This window comes from Macaca nemestrina, chromosome 9 (assembly GCF_043159975.1).
Source record: "Macaca nemestrina isolate mMacNem1 chromosome 9, mMacNem.hap1, whole genome shotgun sequence".
Classification (NCBI taxonomy): Eukaryota; Metazoa; Chordata; class Mammalia; order Primates; family Cercopithecidae; genus Macaca; species Macaca nemestrina.
Window position 1 is genome coordinate 87203884 of NC_092133.1, and position 19827 is coordinate 87223710.

General features: G+C 40.7%; 1 protein-coding gene across 16 annotated transcripts in view; it reads left to right on the top strand.

Annotated features, from left to right (window-relative positions):
• The window catches only part of LOC105486713 (arf-GAP with GTPase, ANK repeat and PH domain-containing protein 5-like), a 53155-nt gene that overhangs the window by 25253 nt on the left and 8075 nt on the right, over positions 1–19827 (top strand). For 10 of the 16 annotated variants that reach the window (XM_071070006.1, XM_071070012.1, XM_071070003.1 and 7 more), the window contains 5 exons: positions 53–145; positions 475–8748; positions 9122–9190; positions 11478–11546; positions 13482–13516. In XM_071070006.1, coding sequence (XP_070926107.1) covers positions 8463–8748; positions 9122–9190; positions 11478–11546; positions 13482–13516 — 459 coding nt within the window. In that variant the 5' untranslated portion in view covers positions 53–145; positions 475–8462. The remainder of the gene's footprint in view (positions 1–52; positions 146–474; positions 8749–9121; positions 9191–11477; positions 11547–13481; positions 13517–19827) is intronic. The other 6 variants (XM_071070018.1, XM_071070017.1, XM_071070015.1 and 3 more) reach the window with 5 other exon arrangements.

Below are 19827 nucleotides of genomic sequence, written 5' to 3' on the forward strand. Positions count from 1 at the left end.
GAATGTATGATGATATCTCTGACCACTTTTTGATATTTTTTTTCTGGTTCAGCTGAGTGGTGTCATTGAGTAAACACAAAATGGGACTCATCCAGGGATGAGATTTTGCCACAGAAAGGATGAGCAGCAAGTCAGGGAGCTTAAGGTAAGTATGAGAAAGTGACTATCTAAAATTGCTTAGGTAGAAGGAGACAGATTGGATTTTTTCGTGTTTGGTATGTGGGGTAAAAGTGGTGTGGGTGTGTACACGAGATGTGTTGTTTATTCTTTTATTTTCTTTTCTTTTCTTTTTTTTTTTTTTTGAGAGAGAGTGTCGCTCTGTTGCCCAGGCTGGAGCGCTGTGGCACTATCGTGGCTCACTGCAACCTCTGCCTCCTGGGTTCAAGCGATTCTTCTGCCTCAGCCTCCCGAGTAGCTGGGATTATAGGTGCCCGCCACCACACCTGCCTAATTTTTTTGTTTTTTCTTTTTTAGTAGAGATGAGGTTTCACTATGTAGGCGAAGCTGGTCTCGAACTCCTGACCTCAAATGATCTGCCCGCCTTGGCCCCCAAAAGTGCTGGATTACAGGTGTGAGCCACAACGCCTGGCCTGTTTATTCTCTTAAGAGAGAAAATGAGTGGATTAATAGACTGTAGTTCTGAACAAGGTGGAAAACTCTTAAAGTGGAAGTATTGGGGCAAGTGCTCTGACAGGCTAGGATGGTGCAGTCAGTCCCTTCACCCAGAAATCAGTAGAATGTTAGCAGTTCAGACTCAAACCTTGTGAAAAACAGGTGGTAGAAAGGAAGTCCCTCGCAGCAACTGGCGCCATAATCAAGACAGAATGTTTGCAGAATAAATGGAGTTACCTGCTTTCAGCCCCAGGTGGTAGCTATTGTCTGCCCTGATGATATATGATAATTTGTGATCCTGTTGTCTTAAAATGCGGTCACTCGTCTCCAGTAGAATTAAGTGCACAGTGAAGTTGTCCCCCCATCCCCAAAGAGATAAACATATATGAATGAACTCAAGTGATAACAACTACTGCTGCCTGGGATCATGGGAGACCTGAAATGAACTGATAGGAAGTGAAAGGTGGCTGAAATAATGAGAATAGAGCCATCTGCAGAGAATCATAAAACCAGCAAAGACAAGGTCTTGTGTAAGTTGCCTTCAGTAGCTTTGTCCATGAGAACTCTAAGGAATTCTCCAGATCTGTTGGCTGCTGCTGTGATCTCTGCCCAAAAGGAGCCTCTGACCAGCATCCAAAGGGCTTCCAGACCCACTGGACTCTTCTGGAGGTACACTGGTCTCCCGAGCCATGGCTGTGGCTTTTTACTCCCTTTGTCACTGCCTGTGTGTAGAATGATAATTGTATAATTGATAGTGTGAAGACCTTGATAAATGGTAAATCTGAGCATCTGTATTTGGCTGACGTGTCATTGTGAAACCTCACAGCTTCAGTCAGTGTCAGCACAGCTAGGGAGTTTGTACATAATGCACATGTCACTGGGCATAGTCTACAGGCACCTAATAACTCAGGTACCTTAACAGTCACTAATGAGTGTATCTCCAAGGAACAGTCCAATAACACATGACTGGCCTGACTCAAGGTAACTATATGTCCAATCCAGGATCATAGTGAGTGGGCATCTGCCAACCAGGGGTCATTCCCCCTGCCTGCCATTGAGCAGTTCAGGAGTGACTGGGGTAAGCAGACATGAGTGAGCTTGCTCAATTCACTATTTGCCTCTTTGGAGGGGATCATACCCAGGATCTAGGTCATTGTGCCTTATTGGAGTTCTACACATTTCACTTGCAAATTATATTTGAAAATTAAATGACCATGTTGCAAGTCATTCACAAGACATTTTTAAAATTGCATTCCAGAACCCATATTAACAGCCAGTGACCTGTAGAAAGCAGTAGAGAAATGTATTAGGCAAAAAGTTCTGGCAAAGACCAGTCTGATACTGGCCTGATTATCCAACCTCAGGAATTGTCCACATCAACTCGAAGAGCAAAGAAAAATAAAAAGTACCAGATTTATTACTCAAGACATTAGGAACTATCCATTTAGATAGACGATTTTAGCTAACAAAATATTACAACGTCATCCTGAAGAATATGTCCCTCTTCCAGAGAACCCAGGAGGTTATCATGACCCCTGGAAAGCCCGACCAGCAATAACAGTGCAAGTGGCATAGGTGCATGAATGCAGAAATACAATCTCTACTGAAAGTAAGTTTCATATTAGGCAAGAATTACAGGATAGACATAGAACCTTTGGTCACAAAGTCAAATCAGATGTACAAATTTAATATGGTTTAGGAGTTAATGGTGGTTCAATTCATCATGCTTACGGGAAGTGAAGTACAACAAATGACTGGAATTGCAAATAACTCCAGGATTAATGATGAATTAATTGCTAGAGCAGAAAATATCCAAGACCTTCCTCATTTATGATGGGGATGGGTAAAGAACTTGGATGAGACGATACCCAAACATGATTCCCAGGTTTACCTAAACTAAACAATGGAAGACTGTAGAAGATGCCATTAAGATATCTTAAGAATATGGAAGATTATTATTCGCTTCTCATGGGACAGGACTTTATAGGGCACCTGAAAAAATTCTCATGAAAAATCACTTTTACAAAATGTTAAGTTACGATATCCAAGATGAAACCAATGAGTCACAACATTCACATAATACACTGTGCAACCCTGATCTCCTGACTGTCGTAAAAGATTTCTTACCTCTAAACCAAAAGTTCATCTTATCATTTAATTTTTCTCATGTTTTCTGTTCTCTTAGCTTAAGAAAAGATCATTACAAACTTTTGTATGTTTTTCATATATGCTTGCAAAGGATTGTAAAATTTTGTTGTGATTATTGTTGCTTTAAGCTGAAACTTCCCTAATCTTTCTTTAGAGATTGTGGCACAGCATTCTAGTTTCCTTTCCATATCCAACTGTTTTCTGTAATGAATACAGAAATACAAGCATTATTTTGTAACTTTAAGTAGACATCATCTCAAGTCTACAAGAATTGTCCAAAATAGTATCTAATGACATTTCTAGGTCTTCAGACACTATTAACGCAGATTGTAACCTCCAGATCCTGAAGATTTTCCTAGATACTGGTTACTGAAACTGAGCTTTCTTGAATTCTTTTTCCTTCCACTGTGGTTTCCCACATTTCAATATATCACCGATTTTTGTCCTCACATATTACTTAAATATTTTTCACAGAATTAAATTAAATATGAATCATCCTTCCTGCTCTGATTTTTGAAATGACCCTTTGCTTCCTATGATAATGATTCTTCTGGTCCGTTTTGTAGTTATATGTTAGAGTTTGTAAATATTCACACATTTTGCAATTGCATATAATTTTCTTATTAATTATTTTTTCCTCTTCCTCTAAAGTTGCTGTTATTTCTTTTAACTTTTTGTGGGAAAAGTTAAACCCATCTTTCACTTTGTTGATATGCTTATTTGTAATTGAACTCCTTGATTTTTGCTCAAATTGCTTTTCAAGTTGCCCACTTTTAGGGAAGACATTATTTGGGTTTTGTTTAGTATATCAGGCTTTTTTTTAGTTCGTTGTATCAAGAAGTGTAGACTTTTCTGTACATAATATCCTTTTTTACACAGTAGTTTTTTTTTTTTTAAGTCTGTTAAAATAAAGGTCATCAAAAGATCTTTTCCTAAACCTTTCCTCTACCAGAAATATCCCTAGAGTCACATGGTCCTTTCTACTTTCTTGCTTTTGTAGGCGTACAAAGCTAATCTGTCTCTGATCAGATTGCATGCACATGTGCCTTTTGGGGCTCTTGTGCATTCGTTCTTCCTTCTCTTCTAACCTCAAAAATGGGTTTTCTGTGTTGGCTCTCTCCCTTTAACATGGAAGTATATTCATGCTTTTGTTGAATTTTGGAATAAATGGCTTCTTTACCACGTATCTCCCTTTAACTACTACTACATCTCTCTTCTCAGCCAAGTACGTGGGAAGAGAAGCCCTGAGTTTGTGTCATTGTCTTCTCACCTCCAGTTCACTACTTTACCCACTACCTGACACCCAGCTCACTCACACACACAAGCCCAATCACTAAGTTGCCATAGCTGATTCGTAGCTTTCCTGCCCCCTTGGCAAAATTTGACTCTGTGCATTGGGATAATACACGCTGAGTACCTATTGAACAGGCACTGTGCTAGGTGCTGCTGTTATAGAAATGAAAAGAAGGCATCATCTCCTTTCTAACAACTCACAGGAGCAGCCATTCCTGATTCATACGCAGGTCTCTTGACTCCCAGTGCTCACTTTTGCAGGCTTCACTTAATGCCGTGTAAATCACCCTATTCTCCAGATCTTTCTTCCCACTTCTCCTTACTGTACACAACTTCTCAAGGCAATCACCTCCACGCCCATGGCTTCAATTACTTCCTCCATTCTCTGAGAACAAGAGAATTTTAAATGTTTTGTTTCATGTATTAGCTTTATTTTACACAAGATGCCTCATTTGCTGTAACCGTAGATTCAAAGTTGCTCAGTGAAAGTAATAAATGAAAAATGGTGATATTCTTAGCGTGTAAATTTTAGGAATTTCCCCAGTTACTCTTGATGGCTTGATTTAGTATGTGTGTTACTTTTGAAAACATGTTGGGATGTCACAAATGGACTTAGACTACAGAGATTTATATTCAACTTTTTTTTTTTTTTTTTTTTTTTTTTGAGATTAAGTCTCACTCTGTCACCCGGGCTGGAGTGCAGTGGTGGATCTCTGCTCATTCCAACCTTCAACTCCCAAATTCAAGTGATTTTCCTGCCTCAGCCTCCCAAGGCGCCCACCACCACACCCGGCTGATTTTTATACTTTTTTTAGTAGAGATGGGGTTTCACCATGTTGGCTGGGCTGGTATCCAACTCCTTACCTCAGATGATCCACCCACCTCAGCCTCCCAAAGTGCTGGGATTACAGGCATGAACCACTGCACCTGGCCTATATTCAACTTTTGATCAGAGAGTTCCATTTTAGTGTGACACTGAGAGTAAAAAACTATCTTTTCCTCCTTACCCATTTCCCTTCCTACATTCTCTGCCAGGAGGAAGGCACCACTACGTACCGAGTCTTCCCCAGCAGAGCCTGAGCAGGTCTGTTTTTCCTCTGCTTCCCCTCTTCTTTCACATCTCATGACCAAGCACTTGCTATTCTGTCTCCCAAATGATCACAGACTTTTTCCTCCACTTTTGTCACTGCCACTGCCCTTAGCATTACTCTGCCTTTAGGTAAAGTCTCTTAATTGGTCTGGTAGCTTCCTTCAATTCTTCCTTATTATACAGACTGCTACACACACATCTGACAGAGACTTCTCACCTTTTTGTGGTTTAATGACTGAAATTCCCAGAATAAAATTAAAACCACCCCAGCATCAAATTTGAGGTCAAATAGAGGTGGGTTTGCATCCCAGGTTCATATACTGTCCAGCAGTGTGGTCTCAGAAAACGGAACTCCTTAAGCCTTTGTTTGTGTATCTGCCTACACTCATTGAGAGTTGGGACTATTTCACACATACAGTGCCTGGCATGTAGAAGGGACTTAATCAATGTTGAATGAAGGGGAGGCATTTTAAAATCCATATCCAAAAAATGTTCTTCTGTCTGGGAGTGGTGGCTCATGCCTGTAATCCCAGCACTTTGGGAGGCCAAGGCAGCTGGATCACCTGAGGTCAGGAGTTCAATATCAGCCTGACCAACATGGTGAAACCCATCTCTACTAAAAATACAGACGTTAGCCGAGCATGGTAGCATGCTCCTGTAATCCCAGCTACTTGGGAAGCTGAGGCACTTGAATGAGAATCACTTGAGCCCGGGAGGCAGAAATTGCAGTGAGCCAGGATTGTGTCACTGCCTGCGCAACAGAGTGAGACTCTGTCTAAAAAAAAAAAAAAAAAAAAAATGTTGTTTTAAAAATATACTAATCTGGCTGGGTGCGGTGGCTCATGCCTGTAGTCCCGGCACTTTGGGAGGCTGAGGCGGGCAGATCTCCTGAGGTTTGAAGTTCGAGACCAGCCTCACCAACATGGAGAAACCCTGTCTCTGCTAAAAATACAAAATTAGCCGGGCATGGTGGCACATGCCTGTAATCCCAGCTACTTGGGAGGCTGAGGCAGGAGAATCACTTGAGCCCAGGAGGCGGAGGTTGTGATGATCCAAGATTGCTCCATTGCACTCCAGCCTGTGCAACAAGAGTGAAACTCCATTACAAAAAAAAAAAAAAAAAAAAATGTGTTCAGCAAGATTGAAGCATAAAAGGTTAATAGCCAGAATCATTTATCAATTGTATTTCTATACATCTGCAAGATATAATCTGAAAATGAAATTAGAGAAACAATTTCACTGGGCAACAAGAGCAAAACTGCATCTCAAAAAATAATAATAATCTACAATGCCACTTCCCGTCCAAGCTTGACTTCTACCCGTACTTTCTGATATGGTTTGGCCATGTCCCCACCCAAATCTCATCATGAAATGTAATCCCCATAATCCTCATGTATTGAGGGAGGGGCTTGGAGGGAGGTGATTGGATCATTGGGGCAGTTTTCCTGATGCTGTTCTTGTGATATTCAGTGAGTCCTCATGAGATCTTATAGTGTTTTGGTTTGCTTTTTTGGGATGGAGTCTTGCTCTGTTGTCCAGGCTGGAGTGCCATGGCACAATCTTGGCTGACTGCAGCCTCTGCCTCCTGGGTTCCAGTGATTCTCCTGCCTCAGCCTCCTGAGTAGCTGGGAATACAGGCATGCATTACCACAACCAGCTAATTTTTGTATTTTTAGTAGAGATGGGATTTCACTACTTTAGCTAGGCTGGTCTCGAACTCCTGACCTCAGTTGATCCACCTGCCTTGGCCTCCCAAAGTGCTAGGGTTACAGGTGTGAGCCACCGTACCCAGCTGAGATCTGATGGTTTTATACATGTTTGACAGTTGCTCCTTCACATGTTCACACTCAGTGCGGCCACCATGTTAGGCGGACCTGGTTCCCCTTCTGCCATGATTGTAAGTTTCCTGAGGCCTCCCCAGCCATGTGAAACTGTGAGTCAATTAAACCTCTTTCCTTTATAAATTACCCAACCTCAGGTATTTCTTTATATCAGTGTGAAAACTGATATATTTTCTGATAACCATGCTTGAGGAATTGGGGAATTCAGACTACCTGCGATCAAATTGTGGCCCCACCCTTAGCAGTCATGTGACCTTGGGGAGGTTACTTACCTTCTCCATCTCCACTTCTTCTGTAAAATCTGTAAATGAGACTGTTTCTGAGGGTTAAATGAGCATAACAGTGGGGACACTGTGAGGCACACACTGCTTGCCACATGTCAAGTATTCATCTTTATTGAATTAGGATGGTGGTAACCCACTTTATGGCTCTCGATTTTGTATGACAAAATCATGCATAGTGCTTTGTTAGTAAAAGAAAGAAAATCTGAAAGTCCCTGCCATGGAAGGAAGAAATAGCTGGGAGAAAACAGAGTTGGTACGTTTTAGCCTTTCAAAGCTTGGAGGGACAAGTTAGGTTTCTATTTTATGGAGAAGGAGGTGGAGGCAGGATGGGTCCTAAGGTGTCATTCAAGACACACAGCCATAACTCTTTATTGAGAGTAAGCTAGGGCCCCAGGGATTGCTGTGGTCAAGTTGCAGACAAAAACGACCACTCATTGGAAGACAGGAGACGAGTGTTTTGTTACCAAAGCAGTCAGCCATTCAGGTGTATCTATATTCAGTCAGCAAATAAAAGTTGTTCAACTTGGTTGCTAATGGGACCCACTCTACTGAGGCTTTGTATAGAACTCACAGAGGAAGATGGCTTCAAGTAACCAACTACCCTGTGCTTTTCTTAGGACTAAAAAGCTCAGGAAGCTGGTGATGAATGAAAACCTTAGTCCTGCTGGCACTGCAGGAGGGGCCAGGAGAGCAGCAGCATCATAAGCCACAGGGCGGGGCACCTCAGGCAGGGGCATTCTGAGCTGTTGGGGAGGGGTGGCAACCAGGGTGGGGCACTGTGAGCTGTCGGGGAGGGCATTGTGATGTGTGGGGTGGGGCATTGTGTGCCACATGCCTGTGCTCCCACCTGGGCCAGTGGGCTTCAGTCTGTAGGTGACTACAGAAGGAGGAGGAGTTCCCTCTGTTCTCTCTTCAGGCAGTTGTGTCTCTCAGCGCTTGTTGGGTTCACAACCTATTGAATAAGCCGGCAAGTCTTCACCCTCCCAGACAAGTCAGCTCAGGGGATTCAGCAGGGCACGGACCTTGGCCCGCAGCCCCAGCTGGGGCCAGGGCCGGGCTGTGAGGTAGTCAGGCGAGCAGCGGGCAAGACCATCTCTGCAAGTGCAGCATAGCCTAAGCCTAGGGCAGCAGGAGTACGTGGCCAAAGTTGTGAGCAGAGGCACAGGTCGTGGCAGACAGGAGTAGAGGTGCCCCATGGGGAATGTACTGACCTGTTGTGTGTGCCCCAAGGACAGCCCTGAGTTTGACCAGCCGCAGGGGTCAGTGTGCCCCTCTAAGTCCGACATCTATGAGGCAGGAGCTGGGGACAGAATGGCAGGAGCTGGGGACAGGATGACAGGAGCTGGGAACAGGATGGCAGGAGCTGGGGATGGGATGGCAGGGGCGCCTATGGCTGCTGCTGTGCAGCCTGCTGAGGTGACTGTTGAAGTTGGTGAGGACCTCCACATGTACCACATCCATGACCGGGAGATGCCTGAAGGTAAGGAGGTGACGGGTGCCATCTGCCCTCGGCTTGCCTCTGGATGCTGCTGTCCCCAAGGTCCCCTGGGAGGCATCGCCCACTTCGAGCTCCTTTCTGCCTGTAGCCAGCTTTCCAGGGGCTGGCCAGGAACAAGAGCTGGCTCTGCCTTGCATTCCCACCCCTTAGTCTTTCCCCACCAAGTCCAGTCAGTTTCTTTTCACCTCCCCTCCCAAATCACCCAGTTCTTGCTCTCTTGTCTCATTCTCCCAGGCTGGCATGGGACCATTTATTTATGGCTCTTCTTGTTGAATAAGCAGCAGTCAAATAAATGAGTTGATAAATTTTTATAAATGTTTAAATCTTTTTTTCTTTTCTCCCTCTATACGTTTAGCTTTGGAGTTTAACCCTTCTGCCAATCCAGAGGCAAGCACAATATTCCATGGGAACTGTCAAACAGATGGTGAGGCAACATTGTCTGTGTGTCTGTGTATTATGCTGTGGGACTTTGTGGAGGCTTCTTTGGACCATTCTCTTCCTTTCCTCAATAAAAACTCAAATATCCCAACTTTCCAGCAGCCATCTTATTTTTTCTTTGTACCTATCCACATGGTACCTAAGTGAAGGAACCAGGTAAGTGCCTAATTGTTTCCTTTGTTAAAGTAGCTAAATCTCAGGACAGTTCATATTCAGATATTCGGGGATTTCTTATTTAAAATCAGAATGGAGGTTGCCATGGGAGAGGCTGTATGGTATTCTTAATGGGCTGCTGTAAGTCACCTTGATAGAGGCTGCTTAGTTTCTTCTAACTGTAATTTGAACACAGGAGGAGGAAATAAAAGGAGGGTGCTTAAAATAATTGTGAAAGGTGTGAAACATCACGGCCAGGACTGCAGAAAAATGGTTGTGTGGGGGTAGGGGATGGTTTGTCAAAGGAGTTTACCCATGAGGCTCTGATTACTTTAAAATTCTTACTGTAACAAAAAATGTGTCTCCAGATTTATTCTGGTGACTTAACAGACTTTATTTACCTCCTTATTCTAAAAGAGAGGTGGGGATTGGTTCATGGTCGAAACTATCAAAACATGGAATGTCAGTGTAGACTTTTAATGTGTAATATAAAGATTGCAGGTTAAAAATGTCAGACCTTCCCTGTAAGAGTGTTCGTTGCTGTGGCTCCCCCTTTGTCCTTTCCCCTCCTGACAATAGCATCTTGTTGAAAGATAAGAAAGTCAGAGTTTTGGCTGGGCATGGTGGCTCACTCCTGCAATCCCAGCACTTTGGGAGGCCGAGGTGGGTGGATCACCTGAGGTCAGGAGTTCGAGACTAGCCTGGCCATCTTGGTGAAACCCCATCTCTACTAAAAAAATACAAAAATTAGCTTGGTGTGGTGGTGCATGCCTGTAGTTCCTCCTACTCATGAGGCTGAGGCAGGAGAATTGCTTGAACCTGGGAGGCAGAGGTTGCAGTGAACAGAGATTGTGCCAATGCACTCCAGCCTTGGTGACAGAGCGAGACCCCGTCTCACAGAAAAAAAAAAAGGAAGAAAGTTGGAGATTTTGAAGTCTCTACATTGCTGAGAGAGGCACTGGATGGAGGCGGCAGAGAAGAGAAAACAGTTAGTTGGTTTGCCTCTAAAATCTTGCAAAGAGATGAATCTAAGTAAAAGTAATTCTGGGTAATAATATGATTCCTGAATAAAAACTAAAATGTTCAAAATAGAAAGCATTGCATCATAAAGATAAGAAATCCAGTTGGCTTATTTTTTTCATTTAAATGCCAGAGATTTCATTACTGTAGAGGAAATGTCTTATAGCTCTTCTATTTAAACTTCGGTTGGGCTCTTAATTTTTTAAGAGGTAGGATAATTATGACACCTGATGAGTGTGACTTTGTAACTTGTAAGTACTGTCCTCACTTTTCAAGATATTTAAGGATTGCTTTAGAATAAACAAATATGTGAATTAATTGATTGTACCTTTATACACAAAGCATGTAAGTATTTGTGTAAACTTATACTCTGTTCGGTGATGTAAGGAAAGGCTCTGAGTGATGTTACTCACCAGTTAGTAGATGGGTAGTGTTGGATGAGAGCCCCAAAATGGCTCTTTATTGTCATTCTTTAGGATTATAACACAGTTTATGTATGTCTCACTTGGCCCTTTCCAATACAAATAAGGCCTGTGTATGTTCTCCCTATGTATTGCTAATGAAGAAATGAAGACTTACAGATATCACATGACTGTAGAAGACAGTTACTCAACAAAACTGAGGTTCTGTGTCCTCAGAATGACATGAAAGTGACAGATATGCTGAATTTACTTCTAAAAATTAAAAAAACTCTAGAATACATCTTATATTTTGCCTATAAAATAGACCTGTCTTTTAAAACTTACTGACATCTTTATTTATTTTACGCAAAGTTGATTTTACACAACTCAAAGCTGACATTTACCTCTTCATTTTTTTTTTTTTTTTTAAATAAAGGAAGGTGTCACTATGTTACTCATGCTGGCCTCAAATTCCTGACCTGGGTTCAAGTGATTTTCCCATCTCAGCCTCCTGAGTAGCTGGGACTACAAGCATGTGCCGTCTTGCCTGGCTCTATCTTATGTCTATACATTCATTTCGATGGATAAGAATACAAGTAGATGTAGTGAAATAGCCTAAATGCAGCAGTTGAATAAACAAATTGATAAATTTTTATAAATGATTACCTCTTTTTTTCTTTTCTCCCTCTATACATATAGCTTTGGAGTTTAACCCTTCTGCCAGTGCAGAGGCAAGCACAATATTCCAGAGGAACTCTCAAACAGATGGTGAGACAACGTTGTTTTTTCCACCAAGAGAAACAGTACAAACTCTTGTTTGATCAGGTGTATTATAGGAAGTATTTAGAAAAACTCGTATTGGTTTAAATTTTTCAACTTTTCACATATTCACTTGTCTTATTTTAACATGTGATATACTTTCCTTTAGTTATCATTTTAGTGAAAACATGTAAACTTTTTGTTTATACATTTTGCCATCTTTTTATCAACACAATTAATTTGTCATGTGACGGAGGAGTCATGGATTTCTCTTTATTCATAATTCTTGGTCCCTTTTCCCTTGCTCCAAAGAGTACATTTTAAAGCTGAATGATAGAACTTAGGCTTCAACTTGGTTTTCATTTAAATAAATTAAAAAACATAGTTGTTTATCATCGGGGATTGAATCTGTGATTTGGGCCTCCTCTCACACAGTCCTCTGACCGCATTCATTTACCACATCCAAGTTCATGCTACTCAAAACTTTAAGCTATTAACATTTTCATTTGATGTAATGTCAATTTAAACATGCCCTACTCCTGCTTATTTTCCTTAATGTTATGCTAAATCCTTATTTATTTGCTAAAAAACCATACACAGCCAAGTTTTCCAGTTGACTTAAACAGCAAGAATACAAGTGAAGGTTCTATAATAATATGTGAAGTAATGCAACACAGTGAAACATGGGAGTTTGTAACCTTTGTTTTTATAGTTTGGGTAGACTTTGCCAATTTTGAATCAGTTATTTCTGGTTAGAATTTGTGTTCTTTTTTTACGTTACTGTAAAGAGATACCTAAGGCTGAGTAATTTATAACAAAAAGAGGTTTAATCGGCTCATAGATCTTCAGGCTGTACAAACATGGCTTCAACATCTGCTTCTGGTGAGGGCTGCAGCAAGCTTACAATCATGATAGAAGGCAAAGGGGAAGCAAGTGGTTCCACATGGTGAAAGTGGGAGGAGAGAGAGGAGAGGGAAGGTAGCACACACTTTTTTTTTTTTCTTTTTTTTTTTTTATGGAGTCTCTCGCTGTTGCCCAGGCTGGAGTGCAATGGCATGATCTCGGCTCACTACAACCTCCACCTCCCAGGTTCAAGCAATCCTCCTGCCTTAGCCTCCTGAGTAGGTGGGACTATAGGCGGGTGCCACAACACCTGGCTAATTTTTGTATTTTTGGTAGCGATGGGGTTTCACCATGTTGACCAGGCTGGTCTCAAACTCCTGACCTCAGGTGGTCTACCCACTTCAGCCTCCCAAAGTGCTGGAATTACAGGCTTGAGCCACTGCACCTGGCTGGTACCACACTCTTTTAAGGTACCATAATGAGAATTTGCTTATTACCGTGGGAATAGGACCAATCCATTTATAGGGAATCCACTGCCACTACCCAAACACCTCCCACTAGGCCCTCTCTCCAACATTAAGGGTCACATGTTAACATGAGATTACTTTCCAGCTGTATAAAGACCCATGTTTTGTTTTGCTCTTAGTGACATATTAGTTGGTAACCATTAAGTGTGGTTCAAGATGCTTACAGGGATTCTGTTGCATCTAGAGATAGGTATCTGGTCAGGAAGCAGTTCTTAGAGCTGTTAGCTCTTAGCTTCTGATAATTAAAGTAACCTATGTGTAAACACAGAATGAGAGAATACTAATGGATCATGGCTCATATATGCAACAGTTAAACTTTTTTATTAGCTAAATTTTTCATCTGGCCTAGTTTTTTTGCCCTTTTCCTTTGTACATGAGGATTCTTTCATTTGTATGTAATATAAACTTTATGAAATTAATCATGCCAGATAATTTAAATTATAAATTATTGAAAATAATTTTTTAATGGAATTTTGTCTCATTTTACATAGGAGTAATCAGTAAGATGTTAACAACTACTTTTATTTTATGGCATTTGTATCAGAAGTGACCAGTTTTTCTTTTTTATTCTTAGTTATAGAAATAAGAAGAAGCAACTGTACAAACCACGTAAGTAAACAGTCAAATAGTTAAGAAATTGATAGTTTTACATAAAAGTGTGTCTCTCTTGATTTCTTTAAATTACAATGTGGACCCAGTGGTGATAGCATGGACCCCTTTCTGTGGATTTTCTAAAACTCTTCTATTTTCCTAAGTATTAAATGTATCCAGAAAAGTCTTTAGCTTAGTGTGTCCTTTTAAGGATTTCTGATATTTAAGTTGAATTTCAATAGTCTGGTTGTGGTAAAAACATCTGCCTTAAGGCTGGGCATCCTGGCTCATGCCTGTAATCCCAGCACTTTAGGAGGCTGAGGCGAGTGGATCATCTGAGGTTAGGAGTTCGAAACAGCCCTGACCAACATGGTGAAATTCTGTCTCTACTAAAAATATGAGATTAGCCGGGCGTGGTGGCTCATGCCTGGAATCTCAGCTACTCAGGAGGCTGAGGCAGGAAAATCACTTGAACCCGGGAGGTGGAGGTTACAGTGAGCTGAGATCACACCACTGCACTCCAGCCTGGGTAAGAGAGTGAAACTCTTTTTCAAAAAAAAAAAAAAAAAAATCTGCCTGAAATATTTAATCTTATTTTTAATGAAATAACAAAAATAGAAGAGCTAAGTTAATTGCCAGCACAGTCTACTGACTTTCTATCACAGCAGGTGAAAGCATACCTTTCTTGCTACACCATGATCTTATGTTCCTCCCTCTGTTTCTTCCAATAGTAGCATGCTTCTTCATTAAATCAGTAATATTTACATGATTATGACTCTGCAAATATTATCCACTGCTAAGTCATATGGTGTTTTCACTGTGCCTCTGCATTACATGTCCTTCATCCTGTCTCTGAAACAGTTCTGAAATCTGAGCACTTCTGCAATTCTCCTGGATCTTCTCTTTTTTCCTAGCCTATATTAGTTTATCCATCCAAATACAGTAAGGAGACTCTGGGTGGTCTGTTTGCTTTCACATCCATTATTTTTTAGCATGAAGATAATTTTCTGACTATATTCCTTTGCTTATTTTCTAATAGCCGTTTTCCCCCAAGTGTTGTAGCATTTATCACATGCCTTTCAAAGATACTTTCCATCTGCGAAAACACATCTGTTCCTTTTGTGTGTGTGTTGGAGGAGCAACTTTCTTTGGTCTTTTGTCATCCTAGTTCAGTATGGAGTGGCTTTCCCTAGATATGCTCGATGTCTGCTTTTCTGTGCTATCTCCTTAAAGTCTTTTGGGATCTCACATAACTGCTCTCTTGTGTGGGATTGCCTGAGTCCCTGATTTTGTGTTTCCTTCTGTCCGGTAATCCTCTCTAGTTGTACCTGAACACATTTTCCTGGGTGGAGATGTTTAGAGAGATGGCCAGTCTTAAAATCCCTCCTCTTTGATAGAGAGGACACCTCTAGGTTGAATCTAGATTTTATGGTTCTGAAGACATTTTGCAGTTGTGCTGTCATTACAGTGTTGTTCTCGAATTTATTGCCAGTGTGTGATACACTATTTACAACCAGGTTTTAGGTATCTGTGGAAGCTTTTTAGGATCTTCTCTCTCTCTGAGGTTCTGAAATTTTATAATAACAGCTTGGTGGAGATCTTTTCATTTTATTGAGGCTACTAAACCTGAGACTATCTCTTCTTGAGATTTTTTTTTTAATTTTCTCTGTTACTTTTTTACTGATAGTCTTGTTATTCAGACGCTAGGCTGCTTAGACCAGTACACCTGCATTGGTTTTTAATTTTTCCCCTTCTATTTTTTTCAGTTTGTCCTTTTATTCTAGTTCTGGGATATTCTGTGACTTTATCCTCTACTCTTTCTATTGAATTTTATATTTTTGAGAGTGTTTTAAGATTTTTTTTTTTAGTTTTGCTCCTGGTTTTAACTGCTCCCATGAATTCCTTTTTTCTGTAGCTTTGATTTCTGTTGTTGGAGGCTTCCCTCCAATGTGTGGTGGTCCCTGGCCTGCTTTATTTGGAAGCAGGACTTCTGTTAGCTGATAGCACTCACTGTGAGGTTTTGGAAGCCAAACTAGCTTTTCATTTGGGGGACCTCAGTGTATTATCTGGGGATCTTTATTCAAGACATTTCAGTTTCTTCTGGGAAGGATCTCCCAATTTTCTGCCTGGGAAGTAAAAACATGGCCACTTGCTTTCCAAAAGCAGAGTTAGCAAAGGAAGTTGGAGTTCCATTTTTGGTATACAGTTTTCTTTATATCTCAGGTTTAAGCCATGGTATCTCTGAGCCAGGAATTCTCAGGTTTGATATATCCAGAGAACACACATCTAAGTTTCTTGTCAGATGGAAGGACAGGTGGACTCGGGGCTCTGGTTAGAGATTTTCAACTGACCTTGCTGGCTTTTGTTTTACATCTTACCCTACTTTCCAAAGTGCCATTTGCCTGTAAGTTCACAGCCTGCCTTTAGTTCTGCAAGACAAACTGGCTCACTTCTGTTCCAGTCACTTTCTGTAAGCACCAAAGTTGTGCTTCCGTGTTATTTACCACTCCTTTATCTACTTTTTATGTCTCAGCATTTATTAAAAATTATCTCTGTCAACCTTCTCTCCTGGTCATGTGTTAACCTTTATTTTATGATTAATGAGACTTGTGGAGGGAGGGGAAATAAATTTGTGGTCAATCTATTATATTTAATCCAAATTTAGGACCTATGCTTAAATCAAAGTCTAATTTGAGTATAATTAATGATATTAATCCAGAGAATTTTTTAAATTAATGTATGTATAATAAGCATATTACATTTTTCTCCTAAGGCCTTGTTTAATATTTTCATTTAAACTTTATCCACCGCCATATACTTCCCTTACTTCACAACAGACATGGAGCTGTTTTTGTGAAGGCCCAAAGTGTTAGAAATATTTAAGTTAATTAAGATTTGTTCATTTTTAACCTGGTCAACATAACAAGACCTCACGTCTACACAAAGGTTAAATAACAGATTAGCCAGGCCTGGTGGCATGTGCCTTTCGTTTTTCCTACTCAGGAGGCTGAGGCAGAAGATCGCTTGAGCTCAGGAGTTTGAGGCTGCAGTTAACTATAATTGCACCACTGCACTCCAGCCTGGGCAACAAAGGGAGACCCTGTCTCAGAAAAAGGAAAAAAGTTATTAATTCTTTAAAAACATATCTAAAATTTGTCCTGCCCAAAAGGAGAGCGAAAAATGTGAACTTTAGCTTTGTTTTATTTTATTTATGTTTGCTGAGAAAAATGCTGTACTTTATTTATTTATTTATTTATTCCATAGGGTTTTGGGGGAACAGGTGGTATTTGGTTACATGACTAATTTCTTTAGTGATGATTTGTGAGATTTTGGTGCACCCGTCATCTGAGCTGTATCCACTGAACCCAATTTGTAGCCTTTTATACCTCACCCTCCTCCCAGCCTTTCCCCGAGTCCTCAAAGTCCATCGTATCATTCTTATGGCTTTGCATCCTCATAGCTTAGCTCCCACATATGGATGAGAACATATGATGTTTGGTTTTCCATGCTGAGTTACTTCACTTGGAATAATAGTCTTTACTTATCATCCAGGTTGCTGAGAATGCCATTAATTCATTCCCTATTATGGCTGAGTGGTATTCCTTAAAAATATATGTGTATGTATATCAGTTTCTTTATCCACTCCTTGATTGATGGGCATTTGGGCTGGTTCCATGTTTTTGTAGTTGTAATTTGTTTGAGTTCCTTATAGATTCTGGATAATAGCTGTTTGTTAGATATGTAGACTGTGAAGATTTCCTCCAACTCTGTGGGTTGCCTGTTTACTCCTTTCCCTGTGCAGAAGCTCTTTAGTTAAGTCTCACCTGTTTGTTTTTGTTGCAATTGCTTTTGTGTTCTTGGTCATGAAGTCTTTGCCTAAGCCAATGTCTAGACGGGTTTTTCCAATGTTATCTTCTAGAATTTTTATGATTTCAGGTCATAGATGTATGTCCTTGATCCATCTTGAGTTGATTTTTGTGTAAGGTGAGAGTTGAGGATCCAGTTTCATTCTCCTGCATGTGGCTTGCCAATTATCCCAGCACCATTTGTTGAATAAGGTTTACTTTCTTCACCTTGTGTTTTAGTTGGCTTTGTTGAAAATCAGTTGGCTATAGGTATTTGAGTTTATTTCTGGGTTCCCTATTCTGTTCCATTGGTGTATGTGCCTATTTTTGTACCACTACCATGCTATTTTGGTGACTATGGCCTTCTAGTATAGTTTGAAATAAGTAATGTGATGCCTCCAGATTTGTTTTTGCTTAATTTTGTTTTGGCTATGTGGGTTCTTGTTTGGTCCCATATGAATTTTAGGATTGTTTTTTCTAGTTCTGTGAAGAAGGATGGTGGTATTTTGATGGACATTACATTGAATTTATATTCATTCTACCCATTCATGAGCATGGGATGTCTTTCCATTTGTTTGTGTCCATGATTTCATTCAGCAATGTTTTGTAGTTCCCAATGGCATATCAAAAAGATAATCCAGCTGGGCACGGTGGCTCACGCCTGTGATCCCAGCACTTTGGGAGGCCAAAGCAGGCTGATCACCAGGTCAGGAGTTCAAGACCAGCCTGGTCAACAAGGTGAAACCCCGTCTCTACTAAAAATACAAAAATTGGCTGGGTGTGGTGACGCGTGCCTATGGTCCCAGCTACTCAGGAGGCTGAGGCAGGATAATCACTTGAACCTGGGAGGCGGAGGTTGCGATAAGCCAAGATCACGCCACTGCACTCCAGCTTGGGTGACAGAGCAAGACTCTATCTCAAAGAAAAGATAATCCACCATGATCACATGGGTTTCATACCAGGGATGCAGGGATGGATTAACGTACGCAAGTCAATAAATGTGATATACCACATAAACAGAATTAAAAACAAAAAAATCACATGATCATCTCAGTAGACACAGAAAAAGCATTTGACAGAATGCAGCATCCTTTTATGATTAAAACCCTCAGCAAAATCGGTGTACACGGATCATACCTCAATGTAATAACCCACAGCCAACATAATACTGAATGGGGAAAAGTTGAAAGCATTTCCCCTGAGAACCGGAACAAGACAAGGATGCCCACTCTCAACACTTCTATTCAACATAGTACTGGAAGGCCTAGCCAGAGCAATCACACGAGAGAAAGCAATAAAAGGCATCCAGATCGGTAAAGAGGAAGTCAAACTGTTGCTGTTTGCTGATGATATGATTGTATACCTAGGAAACCCTAAAGACTCCTCCAAAAAGCTCCTAGAACTGATAAATGAATTCAGGAAAGTTTCAGGAGACAAAATTAATGTACACAAATCAGTAACTCAGTTATACTCTAACAGCGACCAACCTTAGAATCAAACCAAGAATTCAACCCCTTTTATGATAGCTGCAAAAATAAAATAAAATAAAATAAAATGCTTAGGAATAGACCTAACCAAGGAGATGAAGACCTCTACAAGGAAAACAACTTTAATATTTTTAATGGGTTAAAATGAGAGGCAGCACAGCGGAAGAAGTCAGTGGGTGGGCATCAGCGTCCAACGGGTACTGGACCTTTGATGGTAAGGCTTTGGGTTTGACTTACTAAATTACTAGGTACAATTATTTTCTAGTTTTTGTTATGAAACCTTAAAACTACTAAGGGGTTACTACTAAGTAACCCTTTCCATTTCTTGTTAAAGGTCATAAAATTTCATAGTCTGATTTATGCTGACTGACGTTAGATTTTTCGTTTCTATTTTCTGACTACCTTAAATAATACCTATAAACAGTAAACTGTTAGTAATGTTTTTGCTGTAATTAAATGTAGTAAGACTTATCTTCCAAATTACAACTGAATTGTCAAACACTTGTCGAAGTTTTGGATTTACTCAAAATTCTGTGCTCAGCACTGGAGGTAGGAAGAGTAAGGGCCCTCCTGTACTCTTATGGAGAGGCGTACTTTCTCATGAGGGGAACACTCTGCAAGAATTCGTATCTTGTGAATTCGACTAATTAGTGTAGAAAAAACATTTTTTGAGTGACTGCCAACAAAGAGATCCAAGAAGGTAGATGGAGTCGAGCTTGCTGAAGCAAGGAAAGAGAAAAGCAGTATTCTAGGCAGAGAGCAGGGGTAGAGCAGGAAAATGGCTAGGTGCAGGTCAGATGATTTACAGAATGAAATTGATCAAGTTTTGAAATGAACGGAAAGTATTCTCTGAGAGTCTCATTTGAGGCATGTCATGGCAGTCTTATTTAAACATGAAGCAAAAGATTTTTTTTTTTTTTTTTTTTTTGAGGCGGAGTCTTGCTCTGTCGCCCAGGCTGGAGTGCAGTGGCGTGATCTCGGCTCACTGCAACCTCCG